At 38.9% G+C, this 23,910-nt stretch overlaps 1 protein-coding gene across 2 annotated transcripts in view; it reads left to right on the top strand.

Annotated features, from left to right (window-relative positions):
- The window catches only part of MARCHF5 (membrane associated ring-CH-type finger 5), a 57,153-nt gene that overhangs the window by 16,557 nt on the left and 16,686 nt on the right, over positions 1 to 23,910 (top strand). For both annotated transcript variants that reach the window (XM_062213936.1, XM_062213937.1), the window contains one exon: positions 9,170 to 9,372. In XM_062213936.1, the coding sequence (XP_062069920.1) occupies positions 9,170 to 9,372 (203 nt within the window). The remainder of the gene's footprint in view (positions 1 to 9,169; positions 9,373 to 23,910) is intronic.

The following is a 23,910-nucleotide window of genomic DNA, read 5'->3' as shown; positions in this document are numbered from 1 at the left end:
GCACTGAGCCACAAACTGAGTCTGAGAGAATTTTTTGTTTTGAAATGCAAAATAACCACTTTATTATTATTATTTGGGGTATTCAAACTATCATTCCATTAAGTTATAAAAATGTAATATATAGTAATATGAGTTAAAGTACAGTTATATTATATTGACCCTGAAATGTAAATGTTAAAAGTGGAATTTAAAATTTTAAATGTATTTTTTAATATTCATTTATTTATTTGAAAGAGTTATGGCATTGGTGATATGAAATTGATCACTTGGACTGAACCCACCAATGCCATATCACCAGTCCAAGTGATCAATTTCAGTTCACAATTGATCATAATGATAGGACTAAGAGTCAAAGGGATCACATAAACAAGACTAGTGTCTGCAAATACTAACGGATAGAATAAAAAAGGGAGAGAATGATCCAACATGGGAAGCAAGATATACAGCAGACTCATAGAATGGCAGATGCTCTAAACAGCACTCTGGCCTAAGAATCAGCCCTTAAGGCATTTGGATCTGGCTGAAGAGCCCATGAGAGTATTATAGACATGGAAAGCCAAGACACTCTGGCAAAAAAAAAAAAAAAAAAAAACCTATATGAAAGATCTCAGCAAGTGAGATCCCAGTGGAAAGAACAGGTCATCAAAGAAGGAGGTACCTTTCTCTGAAGGGAGGAGAGAACTTCCACTTTGACTATGACCTTGTCTAAATAAAATCAGAGTCAGCAAACTCAAAAGGCCTCCGCATCCTTGGCAACTCGTGTCAAGAGCCTAGGGAGATTACTGACGCCATAAACAAGACTGTCAATTTGTTAAGTCAACAACAGGAGTCACTGTGCACTTACTCCTCATGTAGGATCTCTGTCCTTAATGTGTTGTACATTGTGAATTAATGCTATAACTAGTACTGAAACAATATTTTACACTTTGTGTTTCTGTGTGTGTGCAAACTGTTGAAATCTTAATTTAATATATGCTAAATTGATCTTATATAAAGATAATTGAAAATGAATTTTGATGTGAATGGAAAGGGAGAGGGATCAGGAGAGGGGAGGGTTGCGGGTGGGAGGGAAGTTATGGGGGTAAAAGGCATTGTAATCCATAAGCTGTACTTTGGAAATTTATAATCATTAAATAAAAGTTTAAAAAATTAAAAAAAAAAAAAAAAAAAAAAAAGAAAGAGTTACACAGAGAGGAGAGGCAGAGAAAGAGAGAGGTCTTCCACCTGCTGGTTCTCTCCCCAATTGGCCACAAAGCCCAGAGCTGCACCAATCCAAAGCCAGGAGCCAGGAGCTTCTTTCAAGTCTCCAACATGGATGCGGGGGCCCCAGGACTTGGGTCATTCTACTGCTTTCGCAGGCCATAGCAGAGAGCTGGATTGGAAATGGAGCAGCCAGGCTGGCACCGCAGCTTACTAGACTAATCCTCCACCTGCAGCTCCAGCACCTTGGGTTCTAGTCTCGGTTGGGGCGCCGGATTCTGTTCCGGTTGCTCCTCTTCCAGTCCAGCTCTCTGCTGTGGCCCAGGAAGGCCGTGGAGGATAGCCCAGGTCCTTGGGCCCTGCACCCGCATGGGAGACCAGTAGGAAGCACCTGGCTCCTGGCTTTGGATCGGTGCAGCGCACCGGCCTTAGCGGCCACTTGAGGGGTGAACAAACAGAAAAAGGAGGACCTTTCTCTCTCTCTCTCACTAACTCTGCCTGTCCAAAAAAAAAAAAAAAGGAAATGGAGCAGCCAGGTCTGGAACTGGTGCCCATATGGGATGCTGGCACTTCAGGCAAAGGCATTAACCCTCTGCGCCACAGCACCAGCCCCAAATTTTAAATGTTAAAAAAGTGGAGGGGCCAGCGCCATGGCTCACTTGGTTAATCTTCCGCCTGCAGCGCTGGCATCCCATATGAGTGTCAGGTTCTAGTCCCGGTTGCTCCTCTTCCAGTCCAGCTCTCTGCTGTGGCCCAGGAGGGCAGTGGAGGATGGCCCAAGTGCTTGGGCCCCTGCACCCGCATAGGAGACCAGGAAGAAGCACCTGGCTCCTGGCTTTGGATCGGCAGAGCACCAGTCATGATGGCCACTTAGGGAATGAACCAACGGAAGGAAGACCTTTCTCTCTCTCTCTCTCACTGTCTAACTCTGCTTGTCAAAAAAAAAAAAAAAGTGGAATTTCAGAACGTTTGGTTCTTTGTTGACTTTTTTTTCCCAATCTAAGGAATGACCTGATTCAATGGCAAAAGCAAGAGTGTATTTTGCCTGATGTACGAAATATAGGGGTCGGAGCTGTGGTATAACAGTAGAGCCGCCACCTGCGATGCCGGCATCCCGTATGGGCGCTGGTTCAAGTTCTGGCTGCTCCACTTCCAATCCAGCTCTCTGCTATGGCCACATGAGAGACCCAGAAGAGGCTCCTTGCTTCTGGCTTTGGATCGGCACAGCTCTGGCATTGCAGCCAATTGGGGAGTGAACCAGTGGATGGAAGACCTCTCTTTTTCTCTGCCTTTCCTTCTCTTCGTGTAACTCTGACTTTCAAATAAGAAAGTAAATCATTTAAAAAAAAATATGAAAACTTGAGACTCTTAAAGTACTCACATTGAGAATTAGGTTAATTTTTCTGCTGAAGTTCTGATCTGTAATAAATAAGCTATTAACAAAAATTACTGAGTTTATTTATATAAACTAGAGTTTAGATAATATGATTGTATTCAGGCCATCTCTTAGTATCTGATATTCTGTATCAAGATTGTTTTGGTTGTACAGAATGCAACCCAAATGGGCTAAGCCGAAAAGAAAAAGTTAGTGGGTTTTGTAAGTGGATAGTGGAAGAGTATGTTTAGATTTAGGCACGGCTTCATTTCCATGTCTCAAAAATGCCATCATTTTCCAACATGACATTTCTTTTCCTCTGAATTCTTCAAGCTTCTCATGGTGACTCTAATTGTCTTACATTCTCCTGCCAACAAGCCCAGCAGGAGAGAGAAAAATCTGTGTATCAACCGTTTCAGGTCCTTTTTTTTTTTTTTTTTTTAATGTTTATTATTTGAAAGGCAAAGTGGGAGAGAGGGAGAATGTGTGTGCACATTCGCACGCAGTTGTATCAGCTGGTTCATTCCCTGAATGGCTGCAATAACTAGGACTAGGCCATACTGAAGCCAGGAGCCCAGAACTCCATCCAGGTTTCCCATGTGGGTAGCTGGGGTCCAAATACTTTGGCCATCTTTCCCTGCTTCCCCAGATGCATTAGCAAGGAGCTGAATCAGAAGCAGAACAGCTGGAACTTGAACTGGCACTTTGATAGTATCAGGTGTAAGCTTAACCTACTGTGCCACAACACCAGCCTCAACTTTACCAGCTTCTGAAATTCTTTCCAACAAGACCAGTTTTGGGTCACAACCTCCTAATGACTGTAACCTGTGGATGAAATACAATGAATAATTTGAGGATTGCTTTCTAAAAGCTGGGGATTGTCTAACTGCCTAAATTTATACATGACTGATGTTGGACAGATGAAGAATTTTCCATTGGAAGTATGGGATACTATTCCTAGAAAAAAGCAGGAATGTTTTATATATGAAACCACAGATTTCTGTGCCATCCATTCCAAAATGTTGAGAAAGTGTGAATCTATCATTTTCAAGTATCTTTTTTCTGTTTGTTAAAGTGGAAGGGGAATTAGGTCACAAACAGTAAAAATAGATTGCATGCATTTGATGACATAGTATGGGAAAGTGAAGAAGGAAAGCATTGATTAAAAAAACTTCCAAGGTTGGGGCCCGTGCTGTGGTGCAGCGGGTTAACACCCTGGCCTAAAACACCAGCGTCCCATATGGGCGCCGATTCGAGACCTGGCTGCTCCACTTCGATCCAGCACTCTGCTATGGTCTGGGAAATCAGTAGAAGATGGCCCAAGTTCTTGGGCCCGTATACCCATGTGGGAGACCTGGAGGAAGCTCCTGATTCCTGGCTTTGGATTGGCACAGCTCTGGTCTTTGCAGCCAATTGTGGAGTGAAACACTGGATAGAAGACCTCTCTCTCTCTCACTCTCACTATCTCTCTCTCCCTCCCTCTCCCTCTCCCTCTCCCTCTCTTCCTCTCATTGCCTCTCCTCTCTCTGTGTAACTCTGACTTTCAAATAAATAAATCTTTAAAAAAAAAAAAAAACCTTCCGAGGGGCTGGCACTGTGACGTAGTAGGTTAAGCCTCCACCTGTGGCGCCAGCATCTCTTATGGGCACTGATTCAAATCCCAGCTGCTCCACTTCCAATCCAGCTCTCCACTAATGGCCTGGGAAACAGTGGATGTTGGCCCAAGTCCTTGGGCCACTGCACCCACATGGGAGACCCAGAAGAGGCACTTGGCTTTGGATCAGCCCAGCTCTGGCCGTTGTGGCCATTTGGGGAATGAACCAGCAGATGGAAGACCTCTCTCTGTCTGAAACTCTGCCTCTCAAATAAATTAATTAAAAAAAAAAAAAAACTTCCCAAACCCACATGGGAGACCTAGAAGAAGCTCTTGGCTCCTAGTTTTGGCCTGGCCCAGGCATGGTTATTTCAGCCATCTAGGGAGTGACCCAGTGGATGGGAGAGTTCTGTTTCTGGCTCCCGCTCTGTAACTCTGACTTCTAAATAAATCTTTAAACACACACACACACATACACACACACATACAGGCACAAAAAAGAAAAAAAAAAAACTTCCCAGATAATGATCCTAGTTGGTCTGGTCTGTTAGAGGATTCATAGATAGGAGGTAGGTAGGTAGATAGATATAGTTTGTTCTCCCTTTTTTTTTTTTTTTTTTTTTTTGTCAACTCTTAAGACTGACACTGTCAGGGCCGGCACTGTGGTACATCAGGTTAAAGCCCCTGCCTTCATTGCCAGCATCCCATATGGGCACCAATTTGAGTCCTGGTTGCTCCACTTCAGATCCAGTTCCCTGCTAATGCACCTGGGAAAGCAGCAGGAGATAGCCCAAGTCCTTGGGCCCCCTGAACCCACGTGAGAGACCTGGAAGAAGCTCCTTGTTCCTGGCTTCGGATCAGTGCAGCTCTGGCCATTGCCGTCATTTGGGGAATGGACCAGTGGATGGAAGACCTCTTTCTCTCTCTCTCTCTCACTCTCTCTCATTCAAGTAAAATAAATCTTTGAAAGAAAAAAGACACTGTCTTATTAACTGTTATTTAAATTACCATTTTTATGTGCTAATTCCTATGTGCCCTAATTTCATATACTAATATTCTTCCCATAAATTAAATTTATACTTAATAAATTCTTTACAAATTAACATTTTCTGTATTGTCATTTGGACTGAAAACATTTAGTCCTCTGCCTCTCATATGAATTTAAAAAAAATTTTTTTAAGTTAAGGTACCTTTCTGGAATGTACCTTTTTTTTTAATTTACATCTTATTTTTTATGTTATGTCAGAAATTTACATATTGTGGGCAGTATATTTGATCTCATGACCATCAGATTCATTTTTTAATGGCTGGAATAAATATAAAGTAGATGTGATAAGTTGATAGATGGTAAAGATAAGGCAGGCTTCTTGAAAGTATTCATATGAAGCTTTTTTTTTTTTAAAGATTTATTTATTTCTTTGAAAGTCAGAGTTACACAGAGAGAGGAGGGGCAGAGAGGGAGAGGTCTTCCATCAGATGGGTCACTCCCTATTCACTCCCCATTTGGCTGCAACGTCTAGAGCTTTGCCAATTTGAAGCCAGGAGCTTCTTCTGGATCTCCTACACGGGTGCAGGGGCCCAAGGACTTGGGTCATCTGCTGCTTTCCCAGGCCACAGCAGGGAGCTGGATCGGAAGTGGAGCAGCCGGGACTCGAACCAGCGTCCATATGGGATGCCGGCGCTTCAGGCTAAGGCGTTAACCCGCTGTGCCACAGCGCTGACCCCTCATATGAAGCTTTCTTACTATTACTCCCTAAGGTCATGTCAGCTAATCTCTAATGACCACTGGCTTTAAGATCTAAATTTGTAGGCTCTTATACAATAGCATTATGACTCAAACAAAATTATAATTATTTGGTGATACTGCAAAATAATGTTTAACTCCTAGTAATTTCCCCCTATAAATCATTACCTACCATAGTTGTGAAAAATTTTTTTAATAATTATTTTTTATTTATTTGAAAGTCAGAGTTACACAGAGAGAAGGAGAGGCAGAGAGAGAAAGAGGTCTTCCGTTCCGCTGGCTCACTCCCCAAATGACCGCAACGGCCAGAGCTGAGCTGATCCGAAGCTAGGAGCCGGTAGCTTCTTCCAGGTCTCCCACAGAGGTGCAGGGGTCCAAGGAGTTGGGCCATCTACTGCCTTCCCAGGCCACAGCAGAGAGCTAGATCATAAGTGGAGCAGCCGGAACTCGAGCCGGCGCCCACATGGGATGCCAGTGCTGCAGGCTGAGGCTTTAACCCATTGATCCACAGTGCCGGCCCCTGAAATTAATTATTAAAAAATCTGAAAGTTCATGCTTTATATGTAAGTATCATCTTAAAAGTAAACCTGTGCTGTACAAGTATTTAGGGGTGAGATATACCAGTGCCTATATTTTTAATATGCATCAAAAAAATAAGATTGATGAATAGATATATGATAAAGCAAATATACCAAAATTTGTAGAATGTACATGTTGTAAATTTGAATGTACATGTTGTATATTTGGATATTCATTGAAGAGTTTAAGATTTCTTTATTTAAAAAGCAGAATGATAGCTTCCATCTGCTGGTTTATTCCCCAAACGGCTGCAATGGCCAGTGCTGCATAGGCTGAAGCCAGAAACTCCGGCTAGGTCTCCCATGTTGGTAGGAGGGCCTAAGTACTTGAGCCATCATCCACTGCTTCCTCAGGGGCATGGTAGAGGGCTGCATCAGAAGGAGAGTAACTCATACACTTCCTCAGGGGCATGGTAGAGGGCTGCATCAGAAGGAGAGTAACTCATACACTAACCAGCACTCTGATACAGGATTCCACTGTTGCAAGCAGCAGCTTGACTTGTTAGTCCACCACAGAGGTCCCAGAACAGTTTTTCAGATTTTTCACAGTAAAATGTCAGAGAAATAAACCTGTACTTATCTAGACTTTATGAGGAATTACACATGTATTTCCATTAATATAAAATTACTATTTCTGTAGGTGAAAAACAGATGAGTAATAGCTATTTCAGTTGGTTTGGTTAGTAAGAGCTGAATTGGCATGTTTTAATTATATTTTTATGTTTATCTAAATTTTTTTCCCTGATGGCTGAAATTGGCTTGATTTAAAATTTTATTCACCTTAATACTGATTAATTATGCTAGTGTAGCTATCATTACCTACATATATGTTCTGTTGAAATAAGATACAGGAACCTAGAAGGTTTTTAGACATTTTACCTATGTTTTGTAGCCAAAAAGGTGTATCCCTTTCCTAGACGTGTACCTTTACATTTACAAAATTACCTTGGTTGTGAGGAAAAGTATGTATTAACAGCACCTTGTGGCATAGCAGGTTAAGTCACAACCTATGACTCTGACATCCAGTGTGAGCACCAGTTCAAGTCCTGGCTGCTCCACTTCCAGTTCAGCTCCCTGGTATTGCACCTGAGAAAGCAGCAGGAAGATGTCTCAGGTACTTGGGCCCCTGCCACCCACATGGGAGACGGGAATGGAGTTCCAGGCCTCCTAGCTTCTGCCTAGTCATTGCAGCCATTAGGGCAGTGAACCAGTGGAGGGAAGAACTCTCCCTTTGTCACTTTGCCTTTCAAAAACATAAATCTTAACATAAAACTTTAATTAACCAACTTATTTGCTAGTAAACTTAACAAATGGGATTTTATGCAAAAATTCTAAGTTAAAAACCCAATAGGGGAGCTAGCATTGGCATTGTAACATAGCCACTTAGGAGGCCAGACCCGCATTCCATCTAGGAATGTCATTTCTAGTCCTGGCTGTCCACTTCTGATCTAGCTTTCTACTAATGTACCTGGGAGGGCAGCAGATGATGGCTCATGTAGTGGGACCCCTGCCACCCACCGATATGAAAGATCCTGATGAAGTTCCTGACTCCTGGTTTTGGCTTGGCCTAGCTCTGACTGTTGGGGGCATTTGGGAAGTAAACCATTACATGGAAGATCTGTCCCAGTGTCTCTTCTCTGAGTGTCATTCTTAATTCAAGTAAATAAAGCCCAGTAATACTATGGGTAGTCTCGGCACTTATACAGCTTTATTAATATACTTAATGCCACAAGTCATACATCTAAAAGTGGATAAGGTAATGAGTTTTATATTGTGTATATTTTTTTAATAAAAGGCATTTTTGGGGGGCCAGCACAGTGGCATGGCAGGTAAAGCCACTGCCTGTGGTGTCGGTATCCCATATGGGTGCCAGTTCGAGTCCCTGCTGCTCCACTTCTGATCCAGCTGTCTGCTATAGTCTGGAAAAGTAGAAGATGGCCCAAGTCCTTGGGGCCCCTGCACACATGTAGGGAGACTCAGAAGAAGCTCCTAGCTCCTGACTTCGGATCTGCTCAGCTCCGTCCACCGTGGCCATCTGAGGAGTGAACCAGCAGATTGAAGACTGTCTCTCTCTCTTTCTCTTCCCTCTTCCTCTTCCTCTCTGCCCTTGCCTCTCTTTAACTCTGCCTTTAATAAATCTTTTAAATACATAATATTTCTTCATGTCTTCTTATGGTCTTGCTTTAGCAGAACTAGAAATGAGGGGGCGGTTTTCCCCTCCGTTGAAAATTGAATGTGACTGTGTGAAATCACATGTGATAATACTTTGTTTTTTCAAGTTGAAGAGGTTGGTGTTGAAATAGGGAGAATACCAAATTTCACATGAAGTATTTCTGTGCTTACTACTTCTCAAACAATTATTAGGTCTTATAAAACACAGGCAGCTTGAGGGTCATCTTTGCACTATGATGTATTAAAGAAGGTAAAAATTACTAGATAGATGGTAGAACTACATTAAAAACAAAATTCCAAAAATACAACATCCTATAGAGAAAGATGAAGAAAAACAGAAAAAAAATAAACTACTGAAAATTTATTGGTTGTTTTGTCTCATTTTTTTAATGTAGATCAGAAGTACTATAACATAACATAGAAGGATCAGCCCATTAAGTGAGAGCTACAGTGTAGAGAAGGCTGGAATCCCAAAGATAAACATCATTTTCTCTTTTAATTTACAGAAGTTGCTGGGTATGTTTTGCCACTGATGAAGATGATAGAACAGCTGAATGGGTGAGACCATGCAGATGCAGAGGATCTACAAAATGGGTTCACCAGGCTTGTCTACAGCGCTGGGTGGATGAAAAACAAAGAGGAAACAGTACAGCCAGAGTGGCATGTCCTCAGTGCAATGCTGAATACTTAATAGTTTTTCCAAAGTTGGGTAAGACAGTTTTTTAAAACAACACAGATAACATTTGATGTTATTATACATAACTCTGTTCTCAAGTTTATTTTAAAATGACCCATCTCTTTGGTTTTTTGTTTTTTTTTTTGAGTCTCTTTATTCCCTTTCTGTTTCCTCTTTAAACATCAGAGACATTAATTTGTTTTGCTAACAGTTTACAATATCCTTAATATAGCCCCAAATCCATCCATTTGTCTGTATGTTAACTATTTTTATTTGGTTGAACAAAGAAAGAACTTGCATATGTAACTTGTGGCTATAATCAAATAGCAAAGCTATAATAAAAAGCTCATTTAAAGAACCTCATTCTCCAGAGGCAGTTGGTTTAGGAGAAAGAAAGCAGTAGCCTGTTCTTTCTAATACTTCTTAATTCTTTTGATGAGGGAAAAAAGGGAAATTAAAGACATAATAAAATGCCAAGTTAAGCTCATCTTTGGTATCCAATTTATGTGTTCGTCTTTCATGAAAACTGCTGTCCTTCTTATGGGAATTGGAAGGCAAGGAATAACCAAATGTCTTTGAGAATGGATCAAGCATGGAAGAAACAGATAGCAGACTGCTTAAGAAGCTGTTAACTAAGGCTAATATTCACTTATGAACTGATGTCATTCTTTTTATTGTTTATGCGCTGCTAGTTGTTAAATATTTTTAGTTATCACCCTTGGCTATAACCAAGAGGTATTGGAAGGCAGCTTGAGTTCAGGAAGAATGGCTTCAGGAGGAATAGGATTGAAGGAAAAATTGGAAATAGTTACTATTTTTTTAAATAGGTGTTATACATTTTGAAGTCAGAAGCATGTTTTTAAAATGGAGCAGGAAAATGTGGGTAATAAAATGCCTTTTAATGAAAGAAGATTAATAACAGCAAACAATTTTCAGTTTCCTGTTTTTCTCTAGCACAAGGTCTAGGAAAAAATAATAGCTTTTTGTGAAAGGAAAACGGTATAACAGAGAAAGTAATATTCCCAAACATTTTGAATTTGTGGACCACATGATAGGTCTTCATATATATCATGGTGACAAATGAAGTAAATGCAAACAAATAATCCAAAATGTTTTCATTTGAACATCAGAAAGAAAGTACTCTAAAATAATTTAAACAACAGGCAAAGCAATTATTGCTGCAATCTTTGGCCACATTGATACCTGGCTCACTAAAATCAAGGTTTCATATTTAACTAGTTCCTTTTCTACTCTCCAGTACATTAGACAACCCAAGCTTTAGGTTATCGGTTGTTCAAAGGGCAGCACATTTATGGTAATTCTCTTAGATATTTTAGACATTGAAGTAAATGGACACAAAAATTATTGCAAGGATTCTCAGTGAAAACTGCACACAATGTTCAATCAAGCACCAAGTTCACAAATGAATGATCTTCAGTGGAAAAGTTAATTTTTCATTTTGAGCGATGACAGTGGGTAGATATGTCCTTTTGGTTAAATTCAGTTCTAGGAGATACGTTTTAGGATTCTGTACAATAATTGAAGGTGGTTTCAAGTATATCTTATAATACATTGTTTCATTTCTACAAGGAAAAAATTACCTAGATATTGCAGAAGAGTACTCTTTGGTTAAGCTGTGTGTATCAGAATTTGGTCTTCATATTTTATCCTTAAGAATTGTTATTTCACCCTCAAGTGATATGTTTCAGCTGTTCACTATTCTGTATTCCTGTATACTGGATATACTGGAATATATTCACTATACTGTATTCCAATATAATGAATGTATATGTATGTACGTGATATATATGTATGTATATGATATGACCCTTGAGTTAGTCTCTTAAAATCATAGAAATAGTTCACTGACATTTATTAGTGTCATGAAAAAATGTATATCCTTCTGTTGAATAGTTTTTGTTAGCAAAGAATGTGTTTGTTTCTTTCTTGATATAACGAGCTGAAGATGCCCTTTCATGGACTGCAGTTTGAATTATATTCCCAGTTTTCCATGCAGTCTTTAGCACTTACTTCAAAAATATAGGGTGTGTTGTCAAATGCTAGCTATTGTCTATCAATGAAGCCATGTGTCAATTGGCTTTTAAATGTGCAGTCTGGCCTTAGCAATCCCAATATTCTTTTTCAAGTCAAGTCTCAAAATTAATCGTTGGATAAAGGAAAAAGAATCTCCTCTATATACCCTAATTCCATTGATAATCAGAATTAAACATTTCTTGATTTATATAATACAAATTTATATGCTAAGAATTGATTGATAGTCTGTTCACTGGTGGTTTTATGCAGCCTTAAAGTAAAACACTAAAGAACATGTATCTAATGGTAATTGTTCTTCCTGTCTCGTACATGTATTATGTATTGTCCAGTAGTGTCATCTGATGATAAAATTTTGCCAATAGCTTGCTTTGTTTCTCTCTGCACATATGTGTCATTCATTTTGCAGCTGATAGTAAGTAGGCCTGTTTTGTTAAAAGAAATTGAAGTACCATTGTTTTATCTTTATGGTTTTGTTGTTTTTCTTTGTTTTATTTTTGAGAGGTGGAGAGCAAGAGAGCTAGCTCCTATCTGCTGGTTCTCCCCAAATGCCCGGCTTAGGAGACTGTACATGGTGGCTCAGGTAGTCCCTACTATCCACATCAGAGACCTGGATTGAGTTCCCAGCTCCTGACTTCATCCAGACCCACCCTTGGGCATTGTGGGCATTTGGGGAATGAGCCAGTGGATGGGAGTATGCTTTCTTCTCTATTTTCCTCTGTCAGCCTCTCAATAAATAAATTTGTCAAAATGATGTCAATACTTTAGTAGCTTCTCTGCCCTATGTATTAAAGTTCACTGGGAATAAGTGTGTCTCAGTGCAGGCTGATCACTTCTAATATACTGGTCACAGCCATTCTAAGATCATACAGTCTTTACTGTAAAATCATACTATTATCATTTATGACATTCTGGGTTAAATATATTTTTGACTTTTTCTCTTATGTAAACACTTTTCAAACATTTATTGATTTTCCTAAGTGTAGCATTTAATACATTATGATAGTAACAACAAAATATATATCTAACAAAGGTAAATGCCTCACATGATGTGAAAAGTATGTTAGCTGAAACAGTGCTGTGTTAACTATTCTAGAGCTTGAGTAACTTGTGGAATGTAACAGCAATTAAGAACCTCAAAGGATTTCTTTGAAAGTCAGACTTAGTCTTTTCACATTTGTGAAATGTTGGTGATCAAAACTTGTATTACTTTTTTCCTCACATTGTCTGTAGACCAATTAGTAGATCATCATGTACCACCATTGGTCTCCAAATGATGCTTGAGAAACCCTGTCTAAAAGAAGGAATAAAAGACACTAGAAAAGATGCAATAGGAAAAAGTTCTGGTTGACATTTTGTGAGATTATCTATGTGTAAGTAGGTATTTTAAAGTTTTCAGGGGCAGGCATTTGGCTTAAGAGTTAAGACATTGGTTGGGATGCATCCCATATTGAGTGCCTGGTGTCAAGTCCTGGTTCCACTTCCCGTTCTAGCTTCCTGCTAATGCACACCTTGGGAAATAGCAGGTGATTGCTCAAGTGGTTGGGTCTCTGCCACCCCCATGGCAGGTCTGGATTGCATTCCTCACTCCTAGCACTTGGAGAGTGAACCAGCAGATAGGAGCCCTGTCTTCATCTGTCTCTTCTTTATCTATGCCTCTCAAATAAATAAATGAATAAATAAAAACCATTTAAAACATTTTCCTGTAGATTTAGCTGCTGGCTGGCTGGTTAGCTGACCAAGTCTGCTGCTTTTCTGTTACTTAGTGGGTGGTAGGAATAAAGAGGTAGTGTTAAGTATATTTTCTTTATTGTTGATAGGGAACTTATTATGCTCATTTATGAAAAACTTAGAGGACTCATCAGACTTTCATCCTTTTCTTTATTTGCCATTCATCTTAGGGATTGCTTTTTTTCCCCTTTTTTAAATTTTGACTAGTTGTATTTATGTGCCTACATAAAATCTTGCTGTTCACAATATGATCTGAAAACTAGCAACACTGGCATAATCTGGGAGCTGTTAGGAATGCAGAACATCACACTCTCACCACCACCCTCATTTTAGTGAATTGAAATCTACATTCTAATGAGATCATAAAATGATTTCTATGTACATTAAAATTTAAGAAGCATTGCTTTAAAACATGAAGGGAATACCAGCCGAAAAAAAAGTTTGCTACTAAAAATAAAACATTTCCATGAAGTTTGAGTCTTGGCAGTAAATTATCTGGATAAGCAGAAAAATCATAGTATCTTAAAAGTGGAGATTTTGATTTCCAAGGATAGAATGAACTAATTTACTTTAAATTTTTAAAATTTCTTTCATTGACGTTTTGTAGTTTTCAGAATACAGGTCTTGTGCTTTTGTTAAATTTTATCTTAAATTTCTCATTTCAATACTTTTATAACTAGAGTTCATTTCATTTTCAGGTTACTTACTGCAAGTATATAGAGTTCAATTGATTTTTGTATCTTGATCGTGTCTCTTGTGACTTTGCTGAACTCATCTAATAATGAGTTTTTTAGTGGATTCCTTTGGATTTTGTATATGTAAGATCATAGCTTTTTTTTTTTTTTTTTTTTTTGGACAGAGTGGATAGTGAGAGAGAGAGACAGAGAGAAAGGTTTTCCTTTTTGCCGTTGGTTCACCCTCCAATGGCCACTGTGGCCAGCGCATCGTGCTGATCCTAAGCCAGGAGCCAGTTGCTTCTCCTGATCTCCCATGCGGGTGCAGGGCCCAAGGACTTGGGCCATCCTCCACTGCCTTCCCGGGCCATAGCAGAGAGCTGGCCTGGAAGAAGGGCAACCGGGATAGAATCCGGAGCCCCAACTGGGACTAGAACCCGGTGTGCCGGCGCCGCAAGGCGGAGGATTAGCCTGTTAAGCCACGGCGCCAGCCGATCATAGCATTTTAAGAGTAGAGATAGTTTCACTTCTTTTTCAGTCTGGATATTTTTATTTCATTTTCTTGCCTCATTGCCCTGGATATAACCTCTAGTACAATGTTAAACAGAAGTGAAGAAAACAGACATCTTTTTTTTATTCTTGACCTTAGGGAGAAGCATCTAGATTTTTCACGTTATATATGTTAATTGGGCTTTTAGAGATTGCCCTTGGTCAGTTTTAGGATGTTCCCTTCTGTACCTCCTTTGTTAACTGCTTTTATAATGAAAAAGTGTTAGGTTTTGTCAAGTATCTCTTCTGGGTTTATTTTTGAGATAGTTTTGTCCTTTATTAATATGGGATGTTACATTGATTTTCTTATGTTAAATCAGCCTTGGTATAAATTCCAGTTGATCAGATAATATAATCCTTTTAAGGTGTTACTGGATTTGATTTGCTAGCATTTTGTTGATGACTTTTCTGTCCACAGTCATAATGGATTCTGGGTTTTCTTTTTTTTTTTTATTTTTGACAGGCAGAGTGGACAGTGAGAGAGAGACAGAGAGAAAGGTCTTCCTTTTGCCGTTGGTTCACCCTCCAATGGCCGCCGCGGTAGCGCGCTGTGGCCGGCGCACCGCGCTGTTCCGATGGCAGGAGCCAGGTGCTTATCCTGGTCTCCCATGGGGTGCAGAGCCCAAACACTTGGGCCATCCTCCACTGCACTCCCTGGCCACAGCAGAGAGCTGGCCTGGAAGAGGGGCAACCGGGACAGGATCGGTGCCCCGACCGGGACTAGAACCCGGTGTGCCGGCGCCGCAAGGCGGAAGATTAGCCTGTTGAGCCACGGCGCCGGCCGGATTCTGGGTTTTCTTTTGATATCTTTGGTGTTGGTACTGGAGTACCAACCATGAGATAAATTGTGAAGTGATCCCTACATTTATATTTTCTGTAAGGGTTTATGAAGGATTGACATTAATCCTTTAAATGTTTGATAAAAGTGATAAAAGCCATCTGGTCCTGGGCTTTTGCTTATGGGGAGTTTTTTGTTTACCAAATCAGTCTCATCACTTGTTACAGGTCTATTCAGATTTGAGTAAGTAGTTTGTATCTTTCTAGGGATTTGTCCATTTCTTGACTACATTATCTCATTTGTTGGCATTTAATTGTTCATAGTATTTATTTCTTTATAATCTTTTTTTTGAAGGTACTGATCCCCCTTTGATTTATTTAGTAATTTGAATCCTTTTTTTTCTTGGTCAGTTTAGCTAAAGTTTTGTCAATTTTACTAATTTTTTCAAGGGATGAATCCTTGAACTTTCGTTTTCATTAACTTTGTATCACTCTGTTCTGTTGTTTGTTTTGTATTTTTTCCTAATTTTTATTATTGAAAGGTTATGTTACTGATTTGAAGTTTCTTTTTTATTTCAAAGACTTTGTTTAAAGAATATTTTTAGGTTCACAGAGAAATTGAGCATAAGGTTCCCATTAATCCCCTTGCCCTCCCAGTCCACCCTACTATAAATTTCCAGCACCAAAGTGGTACATTTGTTACAATCCAGGAATCTACAGTCAGCATTCCTCTTCAATATTTCAGGGTTCATTTTTGGTGTTGTCCTGTATCCACCATAATGGATCTGATCGAATAGTTTCACTGCCCTAAAAATCCTGTGTTCATCCATTCATCCTTCCCATCCCTCAACCCCTAGCCACGACTTCTTTTGTAATTGTCTCTGCAGTTTATCCTTTTCCTTTTGCAGTATCATATAGTTGAAATCATACAGCATGCAGCTGTTTGATGGGCTTCTTTCATTTAGAATTCTTACCTTTAAGTTCCCTCTAGCTCATTTCATGTTAGCACTTAATAATACTGTTTTCTGAGTGTAACGGTTTATTCATTCACCTACTGAAGGACCTCTTGGTTGCTTCCAGGTTTGGGCATTTAAGAATAAATTCACTGTAAACATCCATGTGCATGATTTTCTGCAGATGTAAATTTTGAAATCGTTGGAGTAAATACCAAGGAGCATGACTGTTGGTCTCAGTATATTCCATTTTATAAGAAACCTCAGGGGGCCAGCACTGGGGCATATCAGGTTAAGGAGGTCTGGGCTCCTGTTTCAGCCTGGCCCAGCCCTGGCTGTTGCAACCATCTGGGGAGTAAACCAACGGATGGAAGATCTTTTTTTTTTTTTTTTTTTTTTTTTTTTTTTTTTTTTTAAGATTTATTTATTTGAAAGAGTTACAGAGAAAGGTAAAGACAGAGAGAGGTCTTCCATCTGTTGGTTCACTCCCCATTTGGCCACAGTGGCCAGAGCTGTGCCGATCCGAAGCCAGGAGCCAGGACCTTCCTCTGGGTCTCCTACGCGGGTGCAGGGGCCCAAGGACTTGAGCCATCTTCCACTGCTTTCCCAGGCCACAGCAGAGAGCTGGATCAGAAGAGGAACAGCCGGGACCACAACCGGCATCCATATGGGATGCTGGCACTTCAGGCCGGAACATCAACCCGCTGCGCCACAGCGCCGGCCCCTGGAAGATCTTTCTCTGTCTCACTGTCCCCATCACTCTTTGAAACTCTGCCTTTCAAATAAATCTCATTAAAAAAAAAGAAGAAAGGAAAGAAAGCTCAGCACTGGAGTGGATGGATCATAAGAGATGCAGGCATCCTAGGCTGTTAATCCTTAACCTGTTGCAACAGGTTAAGACACAGCTTAGGATGTGGTGGTGCAACAGGTTAAGACACAGCCTAGGATGCCTGCATCCCATATGAGAGTGCTGGTTTGAATTCCAGCTACTCCACTTCTGATCCTGTTTTCTGCTAATGCACCTGGGAAGGCAGCCAGTGGTGGTTTAAGTACTTGGGTTCCTGCCATCCATTTGGGAGATGTGGATGGAGTTCTGAGCTCTTGCCTTTAGCTTGGGCTAACCCCTAGCTGTTAAAGGCATTTGAAGTGAGTGGAAGATACCTGTGTGTGTGTGTGTGTGTGTTGGTATCAACTGTCACACTGCCTTTCAAATAATCTTAAAACAATCTCAGAACTGTCTTTTAAAGTGGTTGTACTATGTACCATCTTGCATTCCCGGCAACAATGATGAGAGTTCCTGTTCCACATCCATGTGTGCTTTGGGTATTGCCAGTGTTTTAGATTTTATCCATTTTTACAGGTGTGTGGTGGTGTCTCACTGTTTTAATTTGCAATTCCCTAATGGCCTATGATGATGAGCAGCTTGTTTGCCATCTGAATATATCTGGTGAAGTGCTCAAGTCTTGTGCCCATTATTAAGAATCAGAGGTGGTTTTCTTATTGTTGATTTTTAAGAGTTCTTTCGCAGATGTCTGTTGTAATCTTTTCCCCTTTTCCGTAGTTTGTCTTCTCTATTCCTCAGTTTTTCTTCTATTTTAATGCAGTCATTTACATCTACTTTAAACTGCATCTTACCTGCTTTGTTGTGTTTTCATTCATCTAAAAATGTTTTCTAATTTCTCTTGTCACTTCTTTGACCCATTGATTATTTAGAAGTGTGGTATTTAATTTTCACATATTTATAAATTTCCCAAATGGCCATCTATTGCTGATATTCTAATTTCATTTCAGTGTGATCAGAGAACATACTTTGTCTAATTTCTTAAATACATTATGACACGTTTTATGGTTTAACAAATGGTGAGAAGAATGTGTTTTCTGTTATTGGGGAAAGTGTGCTATAAATGTCTAGTTTGTTCATAGTATTTGTCAAGTCTTCTATTTTTTTTGTTGATCTTAATGATCCATTATTGAAGATGGGATATGAATGTATTAAATTATTGTCAAATTGTCTTTCTCTATTTGTGTACATTTTTTATTTATTCTGCAGCTAAGTTAGAGAGGTATATGTTTATAATTGCTGTATCTTCCTAATGGACTTTCCCTTTTACCATTATAAAATGTCCTTATTGTTTCTGGTGAAAATTTTTGTTGTAAAGCCTCTTTTGGTTGACATTAGCACTTCAGTGTCTGTGTCTTAGATGAGTAATGAGTAGTAAATTCTAGGATTACTATCAAGTTAAAATTTTTTTTACAGTTTTGTTATTTTTCTGCTGTTCCCACAGCCAAACATTAATTCAAACCAATATTGTTTAGAATTTTAATAACCTTCCCCCAAAAGTGGTTATCAAGTGGAGTGATTTTATAGTTTGCTTATCTTTTTTCCAAGCTATCAGTTAGTTATATCATAAAAAGAGTCTGCCTTGTTTCCTGTAGACATCCTCCATCACACTTGAATTCAATTTGTTTTCTGCTGCTCTCATGAAATACAAGTATATTATTGGCTTGCTTCACCACTCAAAAAGCAAATATGAACTTTAGAATTTAAGTACATTATTCATAGTAATATTTACACTTAGCCTTAGAGAAGTTTTTTTACTTGGCTTTAAATTTAAGTTCATAGGTATGATCAAAATTTTAAAAAAATTAAACCTAAAACTCTACTCCATAGTGATTCAACCTTTGAATACTATCTGTTGTTCAAAGTTTATAGCTATACAACTCATTAGATGTTTAGAACTCATTTTATATGCCCTCTTATGAGCCAAATTACTAAGGTGACTTCAGAATAAGGGTTTCTTGTGTACCCTTTTGGATTACATTGGGTCTTGCCCCTTAAGATTTAAAACTAGATTGGTTTTTACAAATTTCAACAGTATGAGGCTTTCTGGGTATACATTATATATGTATACAGGTGCTGAATTACAGGTTAAACAAGTAAAATTTTCAGAAACTTTTTAATACTGTAATTGCTAATTACAGAATCTAAATTCTAAGTTCTCTCTCTTCATTCAGATTTGTTGGCCCATAAACTTCTCCTCTACTCCTTGTCCTGGATCTTTAAGGAAAAAAACATCTGTCCTTTACTTCTTACCTGAAAATTTCCTGAAACTCTTCTTTTTTATCCCAGAGCCTTAAGCCATTTTCCCCTTGGGCATCTCCTGTTTTTATACCTTCTACTTCATAATCCTGTCATGTTTTAACTTTCCATTTTTGAGCACTCTTACAATTTAGAACTGGAAGAAATAATAGCCCTCACATTGATTAGTACTATATAACTTGATAGTACTAAAAGCTTCACATTATCTTAATTTTCACAAAAATTCTAATATAATACTCTCACTATGCAGATATAGAAATTATGGCCTAGAGATGGCAGTTTGTCCAAATTCACACAGCAGACCCTACCAAATGCTTATCCAACTTATTATACTGCCTCACAAGGAGCCTAATATCCAAGCTTCTCATGTACTCATAAAGAAAAAAAGGAAATTAAATGATAATGTCCAGTTGACTTCCTCAGGGTATATGGTTACCTGAATTTAATAGCCCTTTGTTATTTTCTAAAATACATTTTCTTTTTAATAAAAATAATTATATTCTCGTCATGGAAAAAAATTTAAATATGGGTATGTTTTTTTTTTTATTTTTTTTTTTATTTTTTTTTTTTTTGACAGGCAGAGTGGACAGTGAGAGACAGAGAGAAAGGTCTTCCTTTTGCCGTTGGTTCACCCTCCAATGGCCGCCGCGGTAGCACGCTGCGGATGGCGCACTGCGCTGATCCGATGGCAGGAGCCAGGTGCTTCTCCTGGTCTCCCATGGGGTGCAGGACCCAAGGACTTGGGCCATCCTCGACTGCACTCCTGGGCCACAGCAGAGAGCTGGCCTGGAAGAGGGGCAACCGGGACAGGATCAGTGCCCCGACCGGGACTAGAACCCGGTGTGCCGGCGCTGCAAGGCGGAGGATTAGCCTAGTGAGCCGCAGCGTCGGCCTAAATATGGGTATGTTTTTAAAAGATAGTATATAATTACCTGATATACATAAAGTATGTGCATAATTAGTGCTACCAAATGTTTTTATGTATTAATGATAATCAAGGGTGATGATTATTTTATCACTTTAAAGAAATTTTTCAACCAACTTTTTTTTTGTTTAAGATTAATTTATTTGAAAGGCAGAATGACAGAGGGAGAGACAGAGATCTTCTATTGGCTGTCTACAAAGTTCACCTCAGACAGAAATGTCTTCTCAGAATGCCCTGTTTGGTTTTGTCCTAATTCACTTGTATTTTTTAATCTGTATTTAGAATTGACTTCCTTTTTCACATTACAGACTTCAAGTCCTATTTAGGATTCAGTGGTTTAAAAAATAAAATAGAATTTTAAAAAAACTTTTCATTTTTTAACCCCTCTATAATCTTGATGTAAAATTTTCTTAACATTTATCTGTATTGTTTATACCATAAAACCATTTAATTTTGCCTTAAAGTTTTTCAGTTGTTTAATACATGTTTATTCTTTGTCCTTAACTAAATTGTTGGCTCCTTGGAGGCAGCAGCTGATGTTTCAAATATTGTTATATTTTAATATATACTAAAATGCTGTGAATGCAGTAGGTGCCTCATAATTATGTACCTAGTGGCTGACCTTACAGCACATAAGTATTCCATGGGCTATTCTAGTGAGGATAAATATGAGCTTTCCCTGGCACAAACTATGTAATCGTTAAAGAACTACTATGGTAATCTTTAGTTACTAATCATAATGTGATATATAGATCTGGCATATATAGATGTAAAACATATCTGTAGATAGGTACTCATCATTTTTGACCCTGGATCTTTAATTCTTCAGAGTTGTTTGGGTTTTTTAAATCATTATTAGTTTGGTTATCTTAAACAAAATATCTAAGAACATTGCCCTTCTCTATAATCTTAATGATTAACTTGTTACTAAGCAAAGTAACCCACATCCTGAGTTTGTAGGACATTTGTTCTTAAATATAGATGGTGAAATCTCAGCCTACAAACAGAACAATCAAAGATGAAAATTAGATAGGCTTATTTGAGGCTCTTATACCTAGCTTCCAAAGTCTAGTGTTTCCACAGTGATATATGCTACAGAAAGAGTTGAAAACTCTTCACTATCCCACTAGGATCCCTGCATACTTTTAACTGTTAATCAAGTTGGTTGTTAGAGTATATTTCATGTCTTCAATAAGGTCCACAGTTGTTGACTTGGAACCATATAATTATTACTTTTTGTTTTTTCAAGTCCATTTTAACAACAGACTGAGTTAAGTACTTGCCACAGAGTGCTATGACTAGGTCCTGGACCATTATATTCAATGCCTGTGAAACAGGCCCAAGTGCATACTGACAAGTACCATGTGCTGAGATAGCTGTGGCCTAGAGAGTCCTTGAGAGTGATGCCAATCATCATCAGAAAGCATTTTTTTAAAGCACCTATCTGTACATGGTTCTATCCTAGGCACTGTACAAAACGAGTTAAACAGACATGGCCCCTGCCCCCTGGGAATTTTCAGTCTAAGATGATGCTGACATGGACAGACATAAAGGATATTGAGACAACTGAACAAACATTGAACAAGAACATAAAGTACTAACATTATGCACAAGCAAAGGGGTAAGTGCATTTTGTGGGGTAGTGTGTAAAGGAAGCCTAATGGGACATGGACAGGGTGGGGTAGAGAAATTAGTTAACCTCTGTCAAGTTAGGCTAGTTTTCACTGGGAAGTTAGTTGGGTTTTCAGACAGACTTAAAGATCAGGGCATTTGAGATACAGTGCATCAGAAAGACTGGAGCAAGAACAGAATGGACCTAAATTGTTAAATTCACAGGGGCCTCAAAAATCGGCAGTTCTGGATGGCTTTCAAGGTGGGATTAGTTTTTTAGCTTAGAAGTTGGGTCTCTGTCAAAACTAGTTCAATGCAGAGCAAGAAGTGAATGAAGAAATCACCTGAGAACTTGAGTGGTTTCTGCAGTTTATTTTGTTTATTAAATCTTTTATAAACTATTGTGCACTTCACGAAAACCTTCATGATTCGAACAGCTGTTACATTCTCAGGAATTTAATATGAGCTTGTTTTGTGAAGAACCTTTGTACATTAAATCATATTCTCTGTTAAAGACTTCAGCATGCTGACAAAGTATAGAAATTATATTTCTGGCAAATTGATAGGTGTTTTTAAGCTATCTTTTTATCTGAGATAGGTCCTGGTATTTCTAGAGATTACTGTAAGCACTGCCAGCAGATGTTGAACACTACATATTACCCACTTGCCCTTCAGTAGCTAAAGTCTTAAATTCTTAAGGTATGCCTTTGGTAACTATGAATTCATAGACTTGAATTTGACTCACAGCAACAGCAAATCTACTTTTGCAGTGTCTTCCAAACAAAACATTATTTCTTATGTGGTAGATGTAGACTTAGGAGTTTCTCAAATGATTTTCAGCTTACTTTTTGATGTCATTCAAGTTTGAAATATGAAACCTTGAATTTACACATAGTATTAGGGTATACTTTTTCTCCTTACCAAAAGCCTCTTTATTGTACAGAAAATTCACAGTAGACTTCCTTTTAATTGCAGCCTTCCCTAGTGCCCTTTAAATTATTGGATTTTTAAAGCATAATATACAAAGCTTCTTCAGTTGGCATCCATTGTGTAAATACAATACTGTTGAAAACACAAATGGTGAGGCCTACTGAGGCATTAAAAATTCAATAATGTCTTTAAAATATTTAAACTTTTTAATGCCCTCATATATTTAACTTTTGAGGTAGGATATTTTCATACTTCTTCCTCTTTATTAGAATCGAGGTTTTTTTCAAGGGCCAGGGTCTTACCTTTCCCTACTTTTTATGCTATAATAATTATATTAAGAAGAATCCAGTGACTATTGACATTTTCCTCCTAAGATTATGACCCCAAGTCATGAGATAATAATACATAAACTTCCTCATTGGAAGAATATGATTGGGGGCCAGGGCTGTGGCACAGCAGGTTGGGCTTGCTGCCTGTGACACCAGCATCCCCTGTGATCACCAGTTTGAGTCCCAGCTGCTCTTCTTCCTGTCTCCCCTTGTGTGCCTAGGAAGGCAGTGAAAGATGGACTGATTTGTTGGGGTACCGCCATCCACATGGGAGACACAGAGTTCCAGGCTCCTGGTGTCAACCTGACCCAGCCCCAGCTGTTGCAGTTATCTAAGGAGTGAACCAGCAGATGGAAGATCTCGATCTCACTTTCTCCCTCCTCCTCCTCTCTCTCAGTCACTTTGCCTTTCAGATAAAGTAAATCTTCAAGAATAGAATGTGATTTTACCCATTGTTCCTACTCATCAATAGCTTGTCTAGGTAATCTTTTTTCTGTTTACTTGGGAGGCAGTGAAAGAACTGTCATCCATGGGTTCACCCCTCAAATGCCAACAAGACCTGGCACTGAAGCATTCATTATCTGCCTCCCAAGGTCTGCATTGGCAGGAAGCTGGAGTCAGGAGTATCCATCCTAGGTAGGATGTCCAACCTAGGTGGGATGCAGGCAGCCTAACTGCCATGCAAAAACCACTAGATATTCTTTAGCCCTAGAAATACCTCCCCCTGTGACAGTTCATTATTATAATAGTATAATACTAATCATTTATCCTTCCTTTTGAATATCAATCTAGCCTTAGTCTATATCTAGAAGAGCTTAAATAACCTAAATATCTCAATGTTTAAGCAGAGTAAATATTAGATAAAAGCCAAGACAGAATTTTGACAGAAAAGCTGGAACTAGGTACCAAAAATGCCACCAGTATCTTAATTTTATGTGTT

The sequence above is a fragment of the Lepus europaeus genome, chromosome 17 (genome assembly GCF_033115175.1).
Source record: "Lepus europaeus isolate LE1 chromosome 17, mLepTim1.pri, whole genome shotgun sequence".
Classification (NCBI taxonomy): Eukaryota; Metazoa; Chordata; class Mammalia; order Lagomorpha; family Leporidae; genus Lepus; species Lepus europaeus.
Note: the sequence above shows the minus strand (reverse complement) of the source record. Positions and strands in the feature narration are given on the sequence as shown.